The sequence below is a fragment of the Neopelma chrysocephalum genome, unplaced genomic scaffold, assembly GCF_003984885.1.
Source record: "Neopelma chrysocephalum unplaced genomic scaffold, ASM398488v2 Primary Assembly neopelma1_97, whole genome shotgun sequence".
In the NCBI taxonomy this organism is placed as follows: Eukaryota; Metazoa; Chordata; class Aves; order Passeriformes; family Pipridae; genus Neopelma; species Neopelma chrysocephalum.
The window spans coordinates 4,787,146-4,809,505 of NW_020897760.1; the positions used below are offsets into that span (position 1 = coordinate 4,787,146).

At 37.8% G+C, this 22,360-nt stretch overlaps 1 protein-coding gene across 5 annotated transcripts; it reads right to left on the bottom strand.

The window, feature by feature from the left end:
- Positions 1-331: 331 nt before the first annotated feature.
- KYAT3 (kynurenine aminotransferase 3) lies at positions 332-22,318 on the bottom strand. Of its 5 annotated transcripts, none has more exons than XM_027694170.1 (14): positions 22,274-22,318; positions 17,938-18,038; positions 16,329-16,387; positions 14,995-15,139; positions 11,823-11,972; positions 10,651-10,737; positions 9,128-9,250; positions 8,917-9,037; positions 4,939-5,015; positions 4,434-4,523; positions 3,621-3,807; positions 2,540-2,613; positions 2,023-2,109; positions 332-624 (listed from the first exon to the last, which is right to left on the bottom strand). In XM_027694170.1, exons 2-14 carry the CDS (start codon positions 18,034-18,036, stop codon positions 562-564), a joined length of 1,362 nt encoding a protein of 453 aa, XP_027549971.1. In that variant the 5' UTR covers positions 18,037-18,038; positions 22,274-22,318; the 3' UTR covers positions 332-561. The 5 variants fall into 5 exon arrangements, with proteins under 5 accessions (XP_027549971.1, XP_027549972.1, XP_027549970.1 ...); XM_027694171.1 differs by lacking the exon at positions 22,274-22,318 and adding an exon at positions 22,026-22,125; XM_027694169.1 differs by lacking the exon at positions 22,274-22,318 and adding an exon at positions 21,901-22,003.
- Between the last annotated feature and the right edge of the window lie 42 nt (positions 22,319-22,360).

A 22,360-nucleotide genomic window follows, 5' to 3' on the forward strand; every position in this document is an offset into this window, starting at 1 on the left:
GGAAATAAAATAGTAATTATGCAACTTAGCCCTTTTCATTTTATTTAAACTGATGCAATTTGTGCATAGACAAGGTAGGTAGGCAGGTATGTGGAAAGCCACTGCAATTATCTAACACGAGGCATGTCTTAATCTTCATCTACTGCAGGTTATTTGGTTTCACAAACCATGATGTTTCTAAGTGTCTCTCTTTAGTTCCTATACTATCTCATAAAAAAAACACCTCCCACTTTTTTCTTGTAAGCTTTAAAATACCTATATCATCTATTTATTTTTCACAGAGTCCTACAAATTTTTTCTTTCAATAAAAGAAGTGAATCCCATAGATTTATTTTTTTTAGGAAAAATGTAAATTATTTTGAAAAGACTGAAAATAACCTCTGAGTTGCATTTCACACATTTTAGGTAAATCACTGTTTTAATTCCTCAGCAGGTGGCAGCAAAAGGTTATTTCCAATGTCATTTAATTCTGTACTGTATTAAGTAATTTCTTCTTAAATTTCCAATAAAACTCCCCTACTACTAGATAATTATACCATATGGAAGAGTTAATAAGAAAAATCAGCCTGTCTGCTTATTCCAGTTCTTCAGAATCACTTCAGCTGCATCTAGTGTGCTGTCTTTCTGCAAAACAAGGAACAGTTGCACTATTACTGCAAGTATGGAGTTCTTGAAGAGAGAGGCAGTCATGATTATATCATCCCAAATCAGTCTTCAGCAGTTTCACTCACATTCTGTAAATATCGTGTCAGCCAGTTTTTCACTAACAGTCATTAGCTACAAATCTAGACTGCACAAAGAATTCAGTGCTGATTCCTTGAAAATATTTATTATATATATTTAAAAGATAACACATTTTCTCAGCATTTATACTACCACATTTAATGAAAGCAATACTTATATAAATGCTTGGCATTAATGCAGTGATGTAACTTGGCAGCTCTGTTTTGGAGACATGCTAGCTTGTCTCTATACCTTCCTTGTCTCTATACCTTCCTAATCCCTATGTGTACAGTTGGGATTTTTTAATCTCCATGCAACCATGTTATGCTGTGAACCACTCAAACATAATCCCCCCAAATATGGGTAATCTATCCATCAGCCAGTTGTGTGGCTTGGCTACAACCTGGTGAGTCATACAGGTTGTCCAACTTGATTAGTCCAAAATGATTAGTGCTGCTCATCGCAGACAAGCCACATTTACAAGCAGCAAGTTTCATCCTGGTTGTTAGTGGCTGAGTTTATACCAAAGACTTTACACCTCATCAAAAGAACTAAGCAACACAAGGGGAAATTCCCCTTCATTACTAGTTCAAGCTAAAACTCTGATCTTTACACAGAACAGTTAAAGATTTGCACATGTTCCATTATGCTGACTCTGCTACAGAACAACTGGGAAACATCTTAGGGCTTTGGACTTATCAAAGCTTACCTACCTGTCCCCAAAGTCTTTCAGTCTTTTCAAGAACAGATTCAACAGGGCAAAGAAAATGTGTAAAGGAGGTGTTCACAAAATGGCCAAAATCAGCTAATTCACAAAAAAAACATGTTTTCTTTTGTAACTTGGAGCTTGTGTGAAACCCTGAGTATTTTCAAGCAAGTGAGCTAAACTTGAAGGTGATTTCTTTACAATTTTTCTGTTGGACACTGAATGGGCATGAGGCATACCACTCTGCTGTACAGTTATTCTCTGCTCTGGATTATAGAAATCACATGGATAGTTTACCTGTCTCATTAATTTTCACTGTCACCACTGGTCAAGAATGTTTTTAAAAATCAATACAGTAAGATAAAAAATGGTTACCCATCCAGTTGCTTTCTGCCGGTTGCCCTTCTTAGCCGTGCCACCCACATTCATGGTGTAACGTCCCTCAGCAAAAAGACAGTTGAAGCTACTTTGTGCTGAATTTTACATCAAGCTAACTTTCTGTTCCTAAAAACATTCAACTCAAGAGATCCTGGGAAAAATGTTACAGTCAGTCAGATTTCTGCACTGCATTAATTTTCATGACATAAATTTACCTTAATGAAGCAAAAACGTATATATTTTTCAAACTGTTTCTTTGTTTCAGGACCACAGAATGCTGAAAGAGGAATTGCTGACAGCTTCTGAAACATAAAACAGAAATAGAATTTGCTTATTTATGTGTGTAAAAAATCTGTTTTAAGCATGATGATTTTACTATTCCATTTCTAGAACTCTCCCTCACAACATGTGATAGAAAGATAAGGTTTGGTTTTGTATGCACAAGCTAGGCTTTTCTAAATTCAAATTACTTTTCTTAGGCAAAACATTTCAAAGGTACTTTTATTCAACAAACATTTAAGCATGCCGAAAGAAAAGTGCCGGGGTGTAACACAGACCTACAGGGTACATTTTCAGCATATTTAGCTATATTTTAGTCACATAATTAATAGCAACACCAAATAATATTTTGAATGGAACATCTCTACTACACTATTTAATAACTAAGTTGCACTGCTCTTGCTTTCAATAGGAAAGCAATTCTAAAACCAGAGTATGACTCAGATGTCTTACCTTAGATGCTATCATCCATCTGACAAATTTATAATCATAAGGTTGTTTCTCATCTACATCAGAGAGATCCACATCTAAAAAAAATAAATTTGAAACAAATATGTTGTAAGATTTCCTAGACTCCACTGGGAAAGCATTCATTAACAGCATTTTATTATAGTTAATATTTAAGAATAAAGATATATGATTTCACTTTCATTTATAATTTCTAAATTATAACAATTAAAATGAGCCAATAGATTGAACCTTTCCATTCTGACCTGAGCACTTCCATCCAAAGCAAATTCAGACTTGTAGCTTGGAAGAAAGCCATGCAATATGCCAAGAAGTCTTGAAGCCTGGGTTATTGAGGAATCAGGGTTGTGAAGGGTACTGAAGGGGGCATTTATTGCATGGACTGCAATAATCTCTGCAACTGCAGTTTTCTCATCTCTGAAACTGGAGTACCTAAAACTTTCTGTCACTCGGTAAAGCTGCGAGGTCCAGCTGTGTTTAAACATTTCTCTCTGAATAAAAAGTGCCGTTAAGAGCAGTTAGGGGAAAATGCGGAACTAGAAAGTGTTCCCCTGTGGGAATTCTTCCTCCAAAGTTGCCATAACCTGAATTTCCAAAAGGTTTTGTAAATTTTGGTAGCCTTTTACACTTTCGAAATCAGAATGCCTCAAAGAGTCTTCAGGGTATGACTTCAGATTAAGAAAAACAAAGAAACAAACAAAAAAAGACCAGAAAGAGGAAAGTACAAATTGTATGAACTGAGGATACTAAGCCAGGTGCGAGGCTCTCAAACATTTTCATAATCACATATCTTTTGAAAATAGAAATGTTTATCCACCTTCTTTATCCTCTCTAAAAACTTGACAAAGTTTTGCAAAACACCAACAGTAGTTAGTATCATAAAGGCTTTGCTGAAGCTCATAAAGTCTACCTTACACACTAAGGTCAAACAGAAAATTTCAGTCCCAGCGAGTACTTCTGACAACGTTATGCAAACATGAAATGAGAATACAGTTTAAAATGCAAGTTGCATTTTCAGATTAACTATAGTTACTTTCCACACCCTTTTCAAAAACTTTATACTAACTTAATGTGGAAACATCAACAATCATAAAGTATCCTCCATCTGGAATGACAGGTTTTAGTCCAGCTTCTTTAAGCAGCCGAGCCATCCGATCACGCTTGCTTTCCAGCTCTCGAGACAGTGAGTAAAAATAGCAGTCTGGGTCATCCATACGCTTATAGTCTATCCAAAATGCTTGTGCCAAAGCCTCCTGGAAACATAATCAATGTTCAAAGTACTCATGAACAGTCAGTAAACTCACAGACACTCACACACTTCCTACTGAAATCACGTGGATTTTTATTCAATCCTGGCCCTCATTAAGCAAATCAGCACACAAATTACACAAGCTACATCCAAGTCTGTAATTTGCTTGTTACTTTGTGCTGTGGCAACACCCAAAGCACCCAATCTTTTGCTAGGCACTAATCATGTGTGGAAATCAGTCTTTGACACAAGGGTTTACAGTCTGAATTGAAGCTAAATTTAAATTATTGATAATAATGCATCATAAAATACTAGAAACTAGTAGACAGAGATAATGCTCAGTAAAACAAGACCTTGTTGTAACAACTTCTATTTGTATTTGCTAGGAAATCACTAAGATTGTCAGTTTTATGCAAGGAGTACTTTGCAAGTGAAAAAAGAAAGAATTCACAAGACTGATTTTTTTTTTTAAATGTCTGGTGAGCAGATCAAATTTATTTCCTCTTCTTACATTCCAGAATATACATTTCAACAACTAAAGATTCATTGTTGTGATTACTGTTTTATTACAGTGAGGCCAACAGCTTTCCTACTCCAGAAAACAACCTCCTCTGCCCCATCAATACATACCTGTAATGGAGTTGGGCAAGTATACAGTGTATTTTGGTGAACAACTTGCAAATGCTTAATCAGGTTTTCGGGGCCAATGGACCAACCAAGCTAAGGGAGGAAAGCAAGCATAATAACATTAAACAATAACGAAAATTAGCCAATGTCTCAAGTTCTTCATTTTAAGCAAAATATTTTACAGAAATATGAGCCATTTCAAAACACACCATATCACCACATAACTGGGAAACTAAAATATCATAATACCCAAGAATCTTGACTGGTTTTGAACAAATCATAATGTAGTGGGTTTTTAGTATTTTTTTCCTCACAGGCGCATATCAATCAAGAGACAAGAAGATAAAGACAGGTAATTGCTCCAACTGAATGATATTGTCCTGTTTTGGAGACGTGGAGATTTGCCAGAAGCTTCCAAAACACAAGTCATAAAACAGAGGGTTTTTTAGTGTAATAAATGCATTCTGTTATGTATATAACTGAAGTCTTTTATATTGAGCCTTCTTACCTTCCAGCCAGTTACACTGTATGTTTTCCCAGCACTTCCTATAGTTACTGTTCTTTCCCACATCCCTGGCAAGGTAGCTGTATATAAAACAAAATTAATTTGGTACAGGTGAACTCCCACATTCCATGTAGTCCGAAGAATTACTGTAGTACTGCCCTAGCTGTGTGTTCATATATCATTGTACCATCTTAAGCAAGCAGTGAGAATATTCTAAAATTTCAGCAATTGTAACAAATGAGAAAGGATATATGGCCAATGCTTTTTAGCATGAAAAGGAGGTAAGGATTAATGGAAAGTGATAAAAGAGGCAGAAAATAAGAGGCACAGCTTTAAAACTACATGTTAGTTCTCATCAGCAAAAATGCATAATTATTCATAAGAAAGACATGATCTAAGAAGTGGCTACCCATTCACCTGGGGACAGCATTATTTCTGATGCCTGACAATAGCACTATACACAACATTAACTCGGGCACTGCAACCCACTTTAATAGAATTGTCCAGGTCAATGTCACTGGCTGTCTTAGACATCAGAAAAAAAACCCAATTACTAAGACTTCTAACCCAGAACCAAACAGCAGAACATCAGAAAACTAGCAGAGTGAGTAAATAAACTGTGTTGTGTTCTATAATTTGAACAGGCTTGGAACTGACTGACAGTAGCAGTTAGCTAAAGATGTCTGCAAGGATCAAGGAAGGCATGGAGGCCTGTCTCTGTCTCTGCAGTTGTATCTGATAGGAGACCAAAATCCTTTGTTTCCTTTCCAAGGAGATGACAGAGTAAAGGTCTCTTCCTGTAGTGTGCAATTTTTTTTCTGTATATTGCTTCTGGGAAGTGCTATTTGGACTCTTTAACTTAAGTAATTTTCAACAGAAACAGATAAATCAAGACACACTTAAGTCTGAGACACAAAGCTAGACTTTGTGTTAGACAAGGTTGCAATTGCAGTGGTCACCAACATCCATCTTCACCTCATTTGTATACTAGAACCACTACCAGTGAACCTGTCAGTTGTTAAATCCCCTCTTTAGGGAGACCAACTAACAAAGATTTTCCAAATTAAACCACTGTATTTCACACAGAAGTTTTTGCAGCAGTTATCTGCATTAGACATGGTATAAGTCTTTACAGTTATTTGAAAACATGTATTGTAATTTTTTGAGCAAACTTGCCAAGAAGAGAAACCAAACAGCATGAAAAAAACTGATATTCCTATTAGCCCACCCATATTGACTTAACTGCTCTGTGACCCTGAGAACAAAAAGGCAACTTGAACAGATGCATCGTCTAGCTAGCTCAACCAAGAGTACAGATCACTTCCTAAAGGCACCCAAACTAGCTCTCACAGGCTGCAAAAATAATTGGCTTTCAAAACTAATGGCCTCTAGCGAGACTGTTTTGCCACACAGTCATAGGTATTCAGCCTTGGAGACAGAATGTAATAGCATTTCAAACAACAGCAGCGGCACAAGGGCACAGGGAAAGAAGCTTTTACAAGTTTTAAATAGAGAGGGAAATTCTCTATGCCATAACTATATAGGACATCATATACACTACAACCAAGTCTGACTACAATTTAAAAACTAACGAAGTGCAAACTAACACATATAAGAAGCCTGTTACCTGGGATGGCACTCAGCTTGTTCAGAGGCTTGTTCAGAATCCTCAGTTATGAGATGCAATCTCTAAATCTGCCAGTGCAACCCTAATCATTATTCAGAGTCAGATGATGAGAAGCATGATGAAGTGCTCTACACTACAGAAAACTGCTTCAGTGACAGCACAAAGACTGTATTAATTTTATGATCTGTGGCTAGCAACCCCTGTTAAATTGTATTAAGGAACCACCATTAGAACATGTAAATTGATGCAATATCCATTTTGTATCTCCCACAAAAAAAGTGTCACCGCATTGAATGGAATATGTAAAGGTTAATATGGAAACACAGGAGTTTATAAACAGTGAAATAACACACTCATTTTTATTGTATTATTTTTTGTAGACTTAAATAAGAAATCTAATCAACTCAGGTTAAAAAAGAGCAGATCTTATTTCTTTTACTGAAATAATGTTATTGTTTAGTGTTACCCTGAAAGTTTTATATTACTTTTAACACTAAAGTTGAAGATGATATCATGGGATCTCTTAGAAGATATGCACCTAAACCTAGTTGACAACTTCCCAGGCTTTAACTTGCATTTTCATTACATAATATTTTTATATTTTATGCTGATCTACAGAATACCCTTTGTTCAACTGGAACATGTTTTGGTTTGAAGCATTATATGACAATACTGATGCCAACAACAGTGGAGTTACTGCCTCTTAAGAATCCGTCATCCGTCCACTAAGACAAAGTGTGACTGACAACATGAGTGTTTGGACCTGCTGCTTTTGCAAAGCAAAATGGATTACCTTACACCGCCAACAGAAATTTTGGTTCTGAGGACAGCTATTTGCATTAAATACCTGCTAAGCCCATGAAGAAAGCTTTAATTTAACTGATTTTACTTTGCAATTGGGACATACGATCAGTTACTGTGCTAACTTGTTAGGATGCAGTGACTCAGATTACTATCACATGAATGTACCCAAAATGTTCCCTTTTTCCATATCTTAAGGTTTTTGAGAAGGTATCACTATTAAGGCAACCACAACAGCCACGGAATTAGGTCACTCTCAAAACAGACTCACAGCCTATGCATGGCCAGTACAATCAATGTACTGTCAGCAACTGTGAGGCTGAGCTAATAAGTATTGCAAGGTCATTTAGATACAATTTCCTCTTTATTATTTACAAGATTCTGGTTTTACAATGATTTAGCCCCCATTAATTGAAAGGCTTTTTATTGCCACTCTACAAATATAGAATTGAAGCATAGAAGCAAAGTTATTCACCATTCAACCAGTGGCAAAGCCAGGAAAAAAGCTAAGCTTTTTCTTGTCTAATTTATATTTATATGTCTTGATTTCATTGTTTATTCTCAACTAGATGCCTCTACTGCACATGACTGAAATGTGCCTTCAAAACGACAGTAACTACATCTTCACAGACAGTTCATGCAAGATGCTACCATCAGAAACAAATTTTGGACTTTAGCCAGCTCAAATACATCAGGAGAGCCAAACTAAGACCACCACACTAGAAACTCTTACATAAATGCTTAGTTGTAGCATTATGGAACTGGGGAAGGAGTTCAGTACCCTGCACTAGAATAAATTTTCTGAGACAGTGGGAGTGATTCCACTAGCTTCAGTAAAACTGGGATCAAGAAATAAAACAAGAGGGACAGGGACATTACATCATATTTGTTTTTCTGGTTTATTCTTGCAATAGTGCTTCACCCCTGCAGCAACACTGCCTGAAAACTTTAACATGCTTTCACACTGCACTTGCAGTGACGTAGTTCACTGAATCCAATGTCCATTATTTGGACTGAATACAATGTCCAATGTCTCTGCACTTTGGAGGGACACTGCTCATGCACTATCTCCATGCTGACCTTTATACTGCTTTTTAATTTTTATAATTAGTGGAGTAAAAATTATTGTGTTCCTCAATATCCATTTCCCTCATTGATTATCTCTACAATACTTTGAGAAGGAAGTTCTAATCCCTGTTCCTTCTATTAGTCCTTTAGGAAAGCACAGTCCAACACACATACTGTAACAGAAGCTATACTTGCCATGGCCCACAAAGTAACTGAATAAGGATGGGATATTCATATGATCATAACTGACTTATGAGCATCAATTCCACTGGTTTCTATGCATATCTGCTCCAAAGTCACTTGAGCTTTGGAAATTCTATTTGGAAATTATTCAGAAAAGGGAGGGGCTCTCCTCCTTAGACTCTAAACATTGCTAAATAGTCAAAGCTTGAAGTTTGAGCTCCTTCCAGCAAGCATTAGCTCCGAGAGGCAAGCTTACAGCATCATTCCACAATCAATTCTAAGATACCAAAAAAAATAAGTACCTATTTTAATGTGTTTATTCCCTTTATACACCAGCCATTCATACACCTCATCGCTGATGCACAGGGTATCATGTTTAATACAAAGATCAGCTATTACTTGAAGCTCTTCTTGGGTAAACACCTGGGATACAAAAAAGTAGGGGACAATGCATTAATTATAGTATTTAAGGCATTCTTTGAAATTACAGTAGTGTCAAAGCAGGACTCTTACCTTGCCTATAGGGTTGTGTGGGGTATTCAGAATAATTGCTTTTGTTTTGGAATTAAATTTACTTGCAAGTTCAGCAGGATCCAAGACCCAATCAGCACTAGATGCAGAGTTTCCATTATTTTTCTAAAAAAAACAAAACAACTATAAATTTATACATTACTTGAATACAACAACCTAAAGAGAGATGCCTAACTTATCACCCTCGGACATTTTCATAACCATACTTGACAACCTATCCACTCTGTTCTGCTCTCCTGGGAGAAGACAGTTCTAGGAACAGGCAGGGAGGCCTAAAAGCAAGGTAATTATGACAGTGGCTGTCTTCTCCTGGCCAATGCCTGTCTTAAAGCCTCTGCAGGAACTGGTTTCCAGGATGTTGTTGTACACCTGTGGCTCATTACAGTGTGTACTGCAGAAAGCCCCATCACGTGGCAGGAGTGTTTACAGCCTTGCCAAATACTAGAGCAAGTGTGTGCATGCTTGACTGGGAACATCACCACTGAAGGGATTCAAGATCTTTTCCTCCTCCTTGAACATATGAAAATAGATAAGGAATTAAAAATCTGCACCACTGAGGCTCTGGATTTATACACTACACAATACAAGTGTCCCTGTGGTATTACACATGGATAACAGAAGTTTGGGCCAGTTGGTATGGAGAACATAGAGCATGGCCACACTAACTTTCTGACACCTACACGACTAGGAGAGAGTCAGATGAAAAACAAGGGTGTGAAACAGAAAATACTTGGAGGAACTCTGCCATTCAAAACATCCCTAGAAGGAGGGCATCCAGAGGAACAGTCTCACCTGCTCCCACTGCAGCTGTGGAGGTTCTGTCCCTCTGTGTTGTTCTGATTTCAGGGAGTTCATTCAGTAGTCCTACCTAAAGAGCCCCTCAGCCCTTTCCATGCAAAGCTACCCGTTGCACAAGGCAACGGTCACAGGATCAACACTTTGCATCCAGAACAATCCTTGCAAGCTGCCAGCAGAATGCCAGCAGTACCAATTTGACAATTAACCTATAGCAAAATTAGTCCTTTTTAACCAAAACCAAAAGAGTAATCCTCGTATATACAGCAGATACGTGTACTGCACGATCAGTCCTTATTTAGCAAGCGGATTTTGGAAAAGTAACTGTATTCTGTCATTGTAAGAGTTGCTGAAGGGATCAGAAATCAAATTATCTGAAAACCAACAGATACAGAAATGGCACTGATATGTGATCCCCTTCCATTATTTGCACTGAAAACTGAAAAAAGCAATTTTAATCAGCTTTTAGAATGCACAAATCAAAGCGAATGAAAAACATTGTTGCACCTTCTCCAACACTAATAAAATATTCTATCTGCTTTGGACTATCATTGTCTCAGGCTTACGCTACAGCAATCCATCTCATTTTTATGTAATTGGATGTTACAAAAAACTATACAAAAAAGCATCTCATAGAAGGTGTTCATCAAACTGTATTGAGTACAGATGAGAAACTTCATATGATAAATAATTCTTAAAAAGCTACTCACACATCTCAGTGGGATAAAAACAGGCTTTGCACCCGCCATCCTTACCATTGGCTCATAACAGTCATAAAATGGCTCTATTATTATTACCTGAAATTACAACAATCAGTATCAGAAACAGAGAATTTACCATGCATGATGCCATCATATTTGCAGATTTACTTTGGTGGTATAACTTGGTGCTCCAGATATAACGATATAACACTGCAGAATATTCCTCCTTTTAGAGCATCACATGACAATGCCGCCAGGCTAAGTATGATAAGCACTACTCATTTTTGACAACACACACAGGCTGTTCATCTATCGTTACACATTACAACTATTAAGTTACAATATTACAATTTATGTCCTATACATAGATATGAAAGTGCAAGGCAAAGATGCAAAAATAGGAGATAGCGACAGCAAACTGTTGAACCACAGCACAGCTGCCCTAATTCTGTCTATAAAATGCCAAGATTTCCAAGTATCTAGAAACCTCAGAAGAACAGCTTAAGTCCTCAGATTTTATCCTCAGCAATAGAAGAGGAAGATACAGATGAGAATGCAATATTTAGAAGCAAAACAAACAAAACACTGAAAGCAAAATGCATGACAACACAAAAAGGTTTTGTCCATTACGTAGAAATATTTCAGTAAAATGACTGCTAGTATCATTGTCAAAAAGGCAGACATCAGTAATGATGAAGGGATGACTCATCACAGCTAGTACAGTAAACTAACAATCCTTTCTTTGAAGGACTTTTCTGCTACCTATGCTGCCACCATGCAATGGTCCAAAACAGAATACGGTACCTAAAGGTCATTCAAACATCAATACTTCTTTGCACCACCCTTAGTCTTCTGTTGCAGATAACAGCCCAGTTGCTTTCTCAAGTAAGAAAGTGTGTACTGTGTCACCTAACAGTAACAGCGATAAAGAAACTGCTACAGGTACCATAAATATGAAAGAAAGGTGTTTGTATGCTGGTGAATGATAGGTGGACATCCAAAAGATAGGCTCCTAATCACAGCTTCTGAAACTGTAAGTTGGATGCACAACTGCGACAAATCAAACTAATGGAGATAGAAAGAAACCTCGACATTAACTTATATTTAAAAGTGGACAAATAAGAAAACAGGAAAATTCTCATTTCTGCAAGTATATGTGAATATTTCCAATAAAAACTTACCTCATCTCCCTCTTGGATTAATGCCTGTATTGTACTAAAGAGAGATCCATAAGCTCCCACAGTCACCAGGATATCTGTGAGAGGATCAATCTTTCTTCCACAAACTCTCTCGTACACTTGAGACAAGGCTTTCACCAGCGATGGATGTCCCTGTTCAAAGCAAACAAATGTAACTGATTGCTGTGTTCCAACAATGTACAAAGCCTGTCTTTGGGGGTTTTCCACATATATCAAAATAGTACATTTTGAAATAGAAAAATATGACGTAAGCCCTCAGTGTTAGTGGCTGTTGACAGGCAGCATGTTTTAAACTTTTTGCACATTAGGAAAGAGTGCTTTCAATTTATTTGTATTTACTAGGAAATTCTTTTTCTATCTGGTGGTTTTTAATTTCTGCAGTATTATCACACCTCAGAGTAGCACCAGGTAGCCTACACCAGAGCTAGGACAAGAGATACGAGGAGAGAAGGGAATACTCTGACACCAATTCACCCTCACCCTCCTTTTGAGTCTCTTTCAGCTCCCTCTGTTTTCTTCCTTATCTTTCAACTAAAAAGTATTTGGTGCAAGGGAAATATTTTTATTCTGTTTATATACTGCTAATAAACAGCATTTGTAATCAGAATAATGATTCATATAGTCACATCCCAAATCTCAGAGCACTATTCACCATTTGTGTCCCCTCCAGGGACACAGCAGTTAATACACTCTTCTCAAAATGTGCAAAGAACAAGAAAATAAACATGCAACAAAGATCATATACAACATGGAAATAAGAAGACATAGTGTTGTTTACTCAGGAAAACTGCAGAATTCCTGCTATAAAAATCTTTTTTCTTTTGGGATACTTGGTAGAAATAGAAAACAGCTCCTTGGGAAAACACAACTATGTAACAAAAATCCTCTAAAATACTGAACATTATACCTCTATAGACAAGGCATTAAATCATTAACCTTTCTGTAAACAAAAACATTATCATAAATTAAGCTTACAAGTCATTGCTGATTCAAGTGACAGCCATTTCTTGCCATGTCATGGCAAGACAGGAATGCTACAGCACCCAAGTCACATTAGGCCACAGCCCTACAGTCAATGAGAGCTCAATTATCAGATGGATAGAGACATTCATTCTCATCCCTCCCACCTCTGCTACCACAAACACTTGTGCTCAAAAACCTTAGAAGTGCAGAAGTTTGCAGACAAAGTACAAAGGCTGAAGATGGGAATATTGGTAAAAATTCCTCTTTAAGTACTATTACAGTATAATATATTTTCCAACATTCATAATTATCATGGGAATTATCAAACCGTTTGGATATAAAGAACAAAGTGATAAAAGTAAATACTGAATAATTGCATGCATTAGGAAATTATATTTATGCTTGATTTGCAAAGAGTTTTAGAGAATCAGTCTGTGAATCTTCCTCAGAAGGTAGACTTGGCCTGGTTTCAGCTGGGATAGAGTTAATTCTCTTCTTATTAGCTGGTAAAGTGTGCTACAGTACAGCAGCTGGACAAGACTTCAGGCCCTGCGCTCTGTAACCTCTTCTCCTGTGCCTCGGCTCCTCCAAAACCTTGTCTGCCTGGTGAGGAAAGACTTTTCAGGTACCTTATTGTGGGTGATGAACATACTAATGCTTAGCCCAGAAGTTCACTTAATTCCAGACTTCTGTTTTGTGTATCTGACATAAAATAATTACGTTATACCTTAAAGTCTATATAGAGAAAATTTTTTTATTATGTGTGTGTGTGTACGCATATAAATATATACATGTGTATCTTGTTCTTGCAGACACTCTTTATACATAGCTAATGGTGATTAAACAAAATGACCCAAAGAGGGGTGGAATGAGACTACAGTCACTGGAGATTTTTTTCCCCTTCTGTTCTTGCCAAGGCTGAGAGTGCCCTCATAAGACTTAGTGGCCCTGACCATCCTCACTTGGGGCCTCTACCCAGAGGTGTGCCCCAGGTCCAGGGGTCTATTTAACTGCTGTGCAGTAGGGCTGTTGTTTTGCAATTCAGATACAGCTATACTGTACTTGGCCATAGACCCTGTTGAACTTGGCTCCTACTGATTTTGTGACTTGACCTGCTGTGTCACTCTGGACCTGCCCAGTGATCACTGGGTTATGTCTATCCATGGTTAGCATTGCTGGGCCTGAACTGTGGATTGAATTCCTGGCTTGCTCTCAGGTCCACCTCACCACCACAAGCTTGTCTGGTGACCTCAGTCACCATCTCTGGGCCTGTCTTGCTCAGGTACTGTGGGACTGGGCCCTGGCTGGTGAGACTTCTGCCCTGCTCACTGTAATAGCTTGTCCTTCAGGAAACTGCTGGCCACTGCTGCTCCCCATCAGCTTCTTAGAAAATAGTCAAAAAGTTATCTTGGACTATGTACACAGTGATGCCATGACTACCAACACAATTTCTGGCCTACCAGTCTATATGATGCTTTTATATCACTGTTGTATAACATGGTCATCTAGAAAAATATTAAAAAGATGCCTTAGGGTCTTGTAGCAATCCTGACGCACAATTCTCAATTGGGCAATATAGTCTATCTTTACCACAAAATAAAAGATAAGCAAACCAAACAAGGAAGTGGTCATAGTAAAACAGTAATAGTCACTGGAATATCCTGCCTTGGACAATGATAAATGCCATACACTCACATCCAGCTCAAGACATAAACTCTACAAGCCAACTTCCAGAATGGGTAGTGACTATCTTCCAGGGGGCAAAAACTTACTCTTTTCATCCCTTCCTAGCCTCCAGTGAAATCTACTAAATGCTATGGGTGAATCTTTTCTTCATTGTAGAGGCTCTGCCTCAAGTGCTGCTTTCTCATTCTACCATTATACTGACTGATTTATGTTTATGCAGAGGTAAATGTAAAATATATCATCTACACTCTTTAAACTATGAATTCACCCTCCAGAGACAGTCCATCCCAGATGTGCTCTACCATTTTGCTCTAGCTGAGGGATTTGCCTTGAAGAAGCCTACACAGAGGAAGTTCATTAGTAACAGATAAGGCTACTGGATCAACTTAGTTTGGAACATAACAGTACAATCTGCAGATGAAAACCAATTTAAAGCAAAGTCAATTTTTTTCCCCTGTGGCACATTCTCCACTGAACTTGGGTCCTTCAGTTCCACAATACTTACAAAGCCTCGTGTGTACTGGTTCAATCTGTCAACTGCTGCTGCCTTTGCCAGCTCTTCTTTAACATAGCTGGGAGGGGATATATCAGGAAGGCCTTGACCAAGATTAACAATAGAGGGATCTGCTGCCACTTTTGTAAATTCAACCCTAAAGCAAAAAACATCTTAAAGTTAACATAACAAATAAAATTATCTTTTCATTTTTTAAGACTAAAAGGCAAAAAAAAGTATTTCACTTGGACAAATTCACAGCAGTGGAAACGGGTTTAAGTAGAGTGTTCTCATGGAGAACTGAGGGCTGGGACAGTGATAAGTAACACAGGGGTCACAGGGCACCCAAGAAAACATTTGACTTTCTCCATCCACAGAATAACTTTTCTGCCATGCTCAGATGTGCAAATGTACAAACACACAGTTACTCTGGATATAGGCAGAAATGGAACACCAGGCACATTAAATGATTTTAAGGCTAAATTCTGTCAAGTGAAGGTGCCATTTAAACTACTCAGACACCTCTGAGTGCTATAATTTATTTCTTTTTTTTAGTTTTAGGCAACAGACTGCTTTAGACTGCTCATTAACTGTTCCTAGTAGCCTGCCAGATATGAATGTTAGGATTCTCAAACAGTTTTTCCTTCCTCCCTTCACAAGTCAGCTTTACATTTTACTCTTTCTTCCCTACCAAAATATTAACAAGACTTAAAAAAACCCAAAACTAAACTAAAACTCCTCCACATAGCATAACAGTTCTGTCAAAAATGAAAACACATTGCTAAAAAAATTAGCTTGAGGCTGAATGTCAAAATACCTTGTGTATATGTGCACACATACATATATACATACAACTAATGTAAGCCCATAATAGCGTTTTCATCACCTAAGAAAATTCCATATTTATTAATGATGGCAATATTGCTTTAAGACCAAGTTAATACCTAGAAACACAAGTATTAAAAATAATGAACTAAATTATAAAGACAAGTATAATGGCTTTAAAAAGAAATCTGACTTATTTTGTAAACATGAATCAAGTGTAATGGAAATACATTACCCAGCAGAATTAACAGTTAAATTTGAAAGTCAGCTAAACTACCATGCCCAAGAGTTATATTTGTCTTATGTGGTTTACTAGATGAAGAAGTCTAAGCCTAATATTTAAAGCTCAAAAATAACAATTAATCACATCTTTAACTGAATTTCATTCACTGCTTCTAAACAGGTACCACATTTATTCCAGCAGAGATAGCAACTGCCATGTACCTTATTATCAATTTGGAAAGGAAATACATCCGCCAAAGACATTTTCTGAAATTTGCAGATATTTTCCTTTTACTTACCACACATTGCTATCAAGGCCTTCAATTCGTCTTGTGTTTTTGTGTCTGAAGGCCATTGTCTGCAAGATCAAAATATACAACAGAAGGGTTTTGTTAAGAAAGACAAAGTACGATATTGTTGGATTCTGCATGGCAAACCCTCCTTCATGCTTTCTCAGATACACCACTGCCAGCTGAACTCAGTAGTTACACAAAATTATAGACATGTTCTTTCATTAAAGCTTCCATAATAGCTTGAATTCAGATTAACATGAAAATGCACAAAAACGTCCTAAATTCTCATTCATCATTATCTAAAGCCACTAAACTTTTAGCAAGGATGAAGGAGGGGCATAATTTAGATCAAGAGCTTTAATAGATGTCCTAAAAAGAAAAAAATACTGTACATACTGTCTTTTTCTTTTCTATGATATGCTAAAAACTTAAAAACTGTGCTATTTCTAGCCCAATTCCTGCTCAATCCAGTTTGGAAAGCAAGCACTTGCAATGTAATTTTATTTGTTAAATTGATGGGTAAGAGGAAAGTAGCAAAGACATTTCCTATTTTCATTCAGATTTTTAAAACTTTAAAGTATCTACTCAAAGCACTAAAAACCCACAACAGAACATGTTTTTGCTGTATAGTCAGACCTTAAATTAAGGTATTGGAAGACTCCTGTAGAATAGACTTTCAATGACTACTCTATATAGAGGCAGAGAAAAACCTACTGATAGTTGTAATATTTTTAAGACAAAAAGAGAAAAGAAATTTAGGAAAAAGAAAACCAGATTTATTCCTATGGGCAAACAAAAAAAGTGCAAGCTCGTATCTATGTTTGTAAACCAGCTCGATACCGGGAAAAAATTACATAGGAATTACATAGTCCCTCAGTACCCCAGACACTCCTGTTTCTTTGAGTCAAACAACTGAGTTTTAGCAACTTTTACCACTACCAGCTATTGTTATTGTCCGAAAGATTCAAAAACCATACTCTAGCCACCATACTCTGAGAAGAAAATGTCAGCATTACCATTACATTCCAAGTTTCAACTTTGAATCAACGGAAATGACTCACAGTAGAAACATTATGCAGCAGGTACACTTTTGTACTCAAGCTGTTTATAGCAATGAATACACCATATACATTGTGATTTAAGAATGGGAAGCTATAGGAAGCTATAAAATTAAACAGATACTTTTCTGCTCATGTCTTCTCTACAGATCTGATTCTGACCTCATCAATATGACGAGAAGACCAGAGGAATCCAACACAGGACACCTTTTATTTGTCCTCATGAAGAAAACTGTAAAGATAACTAGACAGGTGAAGTCATACTTCTTAACACAGAACAAAAGGGAGTTAAGAGAGAATTCTGACTAAGTAATCTGTACTGTATATATTTAAAGACGCACATATGGTTTAGAAGAGTAATCCAATTTTACAGTGTATGTTTTGTTAAATATGACTAATGTTTGGCTATACTTCGAAAAGACAAATAACATTAGTACTACTTAGACTCAGCCACATACACATCTTTTTTTACATGCTGATTTACATGACACAAAATTAGTGCATCTCTAAAATATCGCATGAAATAGTTTTCTCTACGAAGCTGAAGGAATACTTACTGCAGAGGCTGAATGTTTGATGGATCTGGAAAGCAAATCTGTTCGTAGCTGGCATGTTCTAGTGCCACGGCAACAGAAGCTTCGTGAAGCAAAAAACATCTCTGCATAATAAATAAGTGACCTGAAAAACCTCACAGATTCTAGGAATGAGCTTCTACACATCACTAAGCAATTTTAAAAGATAAGAGCCTCTCCTCTTCCCTCCAGTGATTTTGTTTCAATTAAGTAAACTCTAGTAAATTATTACCTTGCCACAGTTGTAACCATAGACGATGAAACTTTCTAACTGACAGGGCTGCAAAATGTTTCTGAATGTCATCTCAAAGGTTTCCTTTCTTTGTCAGCACTGATCTGCTTTTCTTTGTGTAATAATTAAGACTAAATGAAATTCAAGCTTCAAAGTCTCCATTAGAATTGTTGTGAAAATGTGTCTGTGTAATAAAAATTGCTATTACAGTTGCCAATACAGACAGAATAGAAAAAGAGCCTAATTTCTAAAAAGTTACATGTCTTTAAAATTGGTCTCCATTTCCAAGTGTTTCAAATCAGGTATGCTGAAACCAAGATCATTAAGATCACCAGTCACACTAGAGAGGCAGGCCTACACACTTCATGTAGCTATACCGAGTTCTGCCACAGTGACTTGGCAAACATCACAGCAGAACACAGAGAGCTAGAAAAGGAGTTCTGTGTGGAGTAATAGATTGTTCACTGACTGGAGAAAATATGTCCTGTTAATCAACAGCTATAAAGAAAGAAGGAAGAGCTGGTACTTCAAGCAACTACTTCCAGAATGTATTTTTAAATATATATATTGGTTGACATTATCAAAATGACTGGAATATGTTAGAGAGAAGCATGTAACCCACAGATCTATGTCAGAAACACAGTAGCCACAGCAGTATAATTATTAACTTTGTTTTCCAAAGTTTACTCATTAAAGGATAACTCCTGCTCCGCCCAGACTTTCCTACCTGAAAAGGGGAAGAGAACAAAAAAAAGGGTTCTTTACACTTACAAACTAATAGAAAAGGCCAACCAACACTCCCTTTTAAGGATGTCTCATTGAATGACTTAAGTTTTAAAAGTATGCTGGTTTTGGTTCGTCTTGTTCCAGGTGCTACTAACCCCGTCTCAATTCTGAAATTAGGGTCTTTCTCACACAGTACTGAGTTGTAGCTAACTCAACCAGACCTTCAAAAATACCTATGTAATCCCATTGCATTTAGCAATCTGCAAGTAATCAATTGTAGTTCCTTTACAAGAAGAAACTCTGCTGGCCTGAGGACTAGCAAAAGTAAACAGCAACTAAATCTTTGGCACTAGTTTGCAGATACTCTGAAAGACAGAAAAGAAATATATCTGTTTTAAAAAGACCTGTAAATCCATTTTAAGTTACTTCTAATATAACCACTTAGCATATTCACCATAATCTTTGATAATAACTATGTGAAATCAAAAAGATTGTGAAGGTCTCTATTCTTCTCCTTGTGCAACCTTACAAAAACTACTTATGTAACATACTGATACTAACTTAAAATGTGACCATGATAATGGTGCTATTCCCCAGGGTGAAAGCAAAGGCAGCACTGCTCTTTCAGCTGCAAATGCTTGCAGTAGTTAGTTAGCACTGAGGGGCAAACGTATATCTCTGCCTGTTTCATTTAGTATTGAGAAATAGAAAAATTAAATAAAAAACTTGCAAGCCTTACATGCAAAACTGACTTGCAAGTGTTGTTAGATTATTAATTAACAGCTGTAAATTTTTCCAGCATTAGTGCCAGGCTGCACTGAAAGGCAGTGTGGTATTTGTGAACCATTATTCAACACAAGGCAGTCACGCAAAACCACAAGATTGCATGAGCCACAGCAGACCTGTATCACTGTGGTGCGGCCAATCTCTGCAAGTACCTAAAATACCTGAAGTGAAAAAATATATCCACCTTTAACACCACAAAAATGTAGGAACTGTAAAAACTTTATGGAGAGCATAATGGAAACAATACTTTGCTGAGCAGCCTCAGTAAGAAAAGGCACTAGCAGGTAACATTTCTCCCACTGTGTTTCAATCTTTGTGACACTTTTCCAGTGAATGCTGAACAGCATTTGTTCAGACTCAAGAGCACTCAGAGATAACTACTGGCCATCAAATGAAAAAGCCTCATCTAAAATACTTTTATGACTTTTTATTGCTAGAAATACCTCTTCCCTCATCTGCAATTGAATATTTCCACTAAAGCTACTCTAGGGAGTAAAGAGAAAGGCCTCCTTAATATAACCAGATACTCTCCTACATTGATCTCAAAAGAAAAAAAAAAAAAAGGAAAAAAAAGAATAAAAGAAAAAGAAAGAAAGAAAGGCCTACTCTTTTTTTGCCCAAACTCATACATTCCCACTGTCATTGTCTATGACATATTAAAACCTATCACAGGCCCAAAAGAATTATTTACTGGTACTTTTAGGATGAGTGCACTCTTAAATATTACTGCTGTATGTGTTTCAGCAACAACCAAGCAAGACACATTAATGAGATAGTTTATAATGTCCTAAGCTAAGGTTTTCTCATCGAGATGCAACATTTATTCCAGCTCAGGAAAGTTACACACTGTCAGGCAGCTACAGAAGTAATGCAAACCCTGTTTCAACTCTCTTCAAAATTGGTAAAGTTCTTCCAACACAGAAAATGCACTGATCTTTGTGGGGAAATGAAAAGCTATTTTCCTTTCTTAATCCTATTAATGTCTCTTTTTTTAATCTTGGAGTCAGACACCAGCATTCTGGCCAAGACTCATATCTGTTAAACTCAGAAATTAACAGTAAGGAATACTTTTCCTCCCATTCTAATTTTCAGTGCTCTGAAGTATTCATGCTCTAACTCAGCACACCTGGAATTCAGGCTTACATACCCATAGAGAAAACAGGAAAATTAATACATTAGGGTAGAAAGGATAACAAATTACTACTCCTGCAGCTTCCTATATTTTCAGGGGAGTGAGAAGCAAGGAAGGCTATCAGAAAGGTCAGTGCGGTAAAAGTTTTTAATGGGAATGGGAAGAAGACATATTCTGGTTGCTAATCTGGTTTAAACTCAGGTTTGGTGATTTGAACTAGACTGGAAGATACAGTTAGACTTTATCATGGGAACTATATGAATGCATCTGTGTACTAACAATCATTTAGCTCATGCTGTGCTTTATAACTGCTCCAGCACAGATACAATCTCTGAGTTGTAGGTTCTTATGCTCCCTTCACAGCTGCCCAATCTCCTGGTCATACAGTACCCTGACCTCAGATGCTGCTGAACCACCAGGACATTTTATGGGAAGTTATAATTTTGTAATTATTTAATTTTTCTCCTTTGAAACTAAAGACCAAATGCTGCTGGTTTTGAGCTTCAATTATACCACGTCTATAAAAACCATGTCATAGAGCTTGAATGACTTTTGGTCAAGCCCCTTAAACTGGTGCATTTTTTCAGGTAACAAATAGTCTCATTTTACTGTGCAGTCTCAGCAACAAATACTACTAGAAATACTGAAAGCCTGTCAGCGACCACAATAATGTCATAATGTAAATATAATCCCCATGATATTTGTGTTGTGCTAAATCTTTGTTGGATATGCGAACCTGGAAAATGCTACATCTCAGCCAAAGGCTGTCAAGCCTTTGAAGGACTGTCTCTTCGTACTGTCTAGAGGATGAAAGCTTTAGAGACAAAAAAGGTGACACCTTGCCAGGGGAGGCCTCTCCAAAACTCTTTTTCCCTTACCATCTACAGGTGATAAAATGAGTTATCAAGCCAAGAGAACAGTTGCCAAAATCACTGTTCTCGGGAACTTCAAATCACTGAACGTAAAACCTGCTCTGTGCAAAAGATTTATCGTAGTAGCCAACATTTTGTCCTTTCTTCTCCCATAATCTACAAGGAAAGGAGAAAACTGCGTGTGGAGAAATAAATTTTACCGTATGGACTGAGGAGAGTGATGAGGTTGTGGGGGAGAGGTTTACTTTTTCCCCCCTCGCAGAGCAGCTTTACCATTTAGCCATTCCATGCTGCACTTAGGCTCCCACCCACGCGTATTTCCAACCTGCAGCACAGAGCTGGAGAGGCCAGAACCTGCCGGGCACCAGGACCCCCGGCCCTCACCGACAGGCCCGCGGTCACCGGGGTGTTCCCCGGGCCCGGCATCGGCCGCTCTGCGGGGCAACAACCGCGGCCCCGGCTGGGAGCGGGCCAGGCCCGTCCGCCCCGGGGCGCCTCGCCCGCAGGCCCGCGGCAGGGACAGGCCCCGAGGCAGCGCCTCCGCCCCGGCCGGCGCCGCCACAGCTCACTCACCGCCCCGACACCGCCTCGCCGCCCGCCGACACCGCTCCCGCCGGGGCGGAGCCGGGGCCGCCCGTCCCGCCTCTTCGAGGGGCGGAG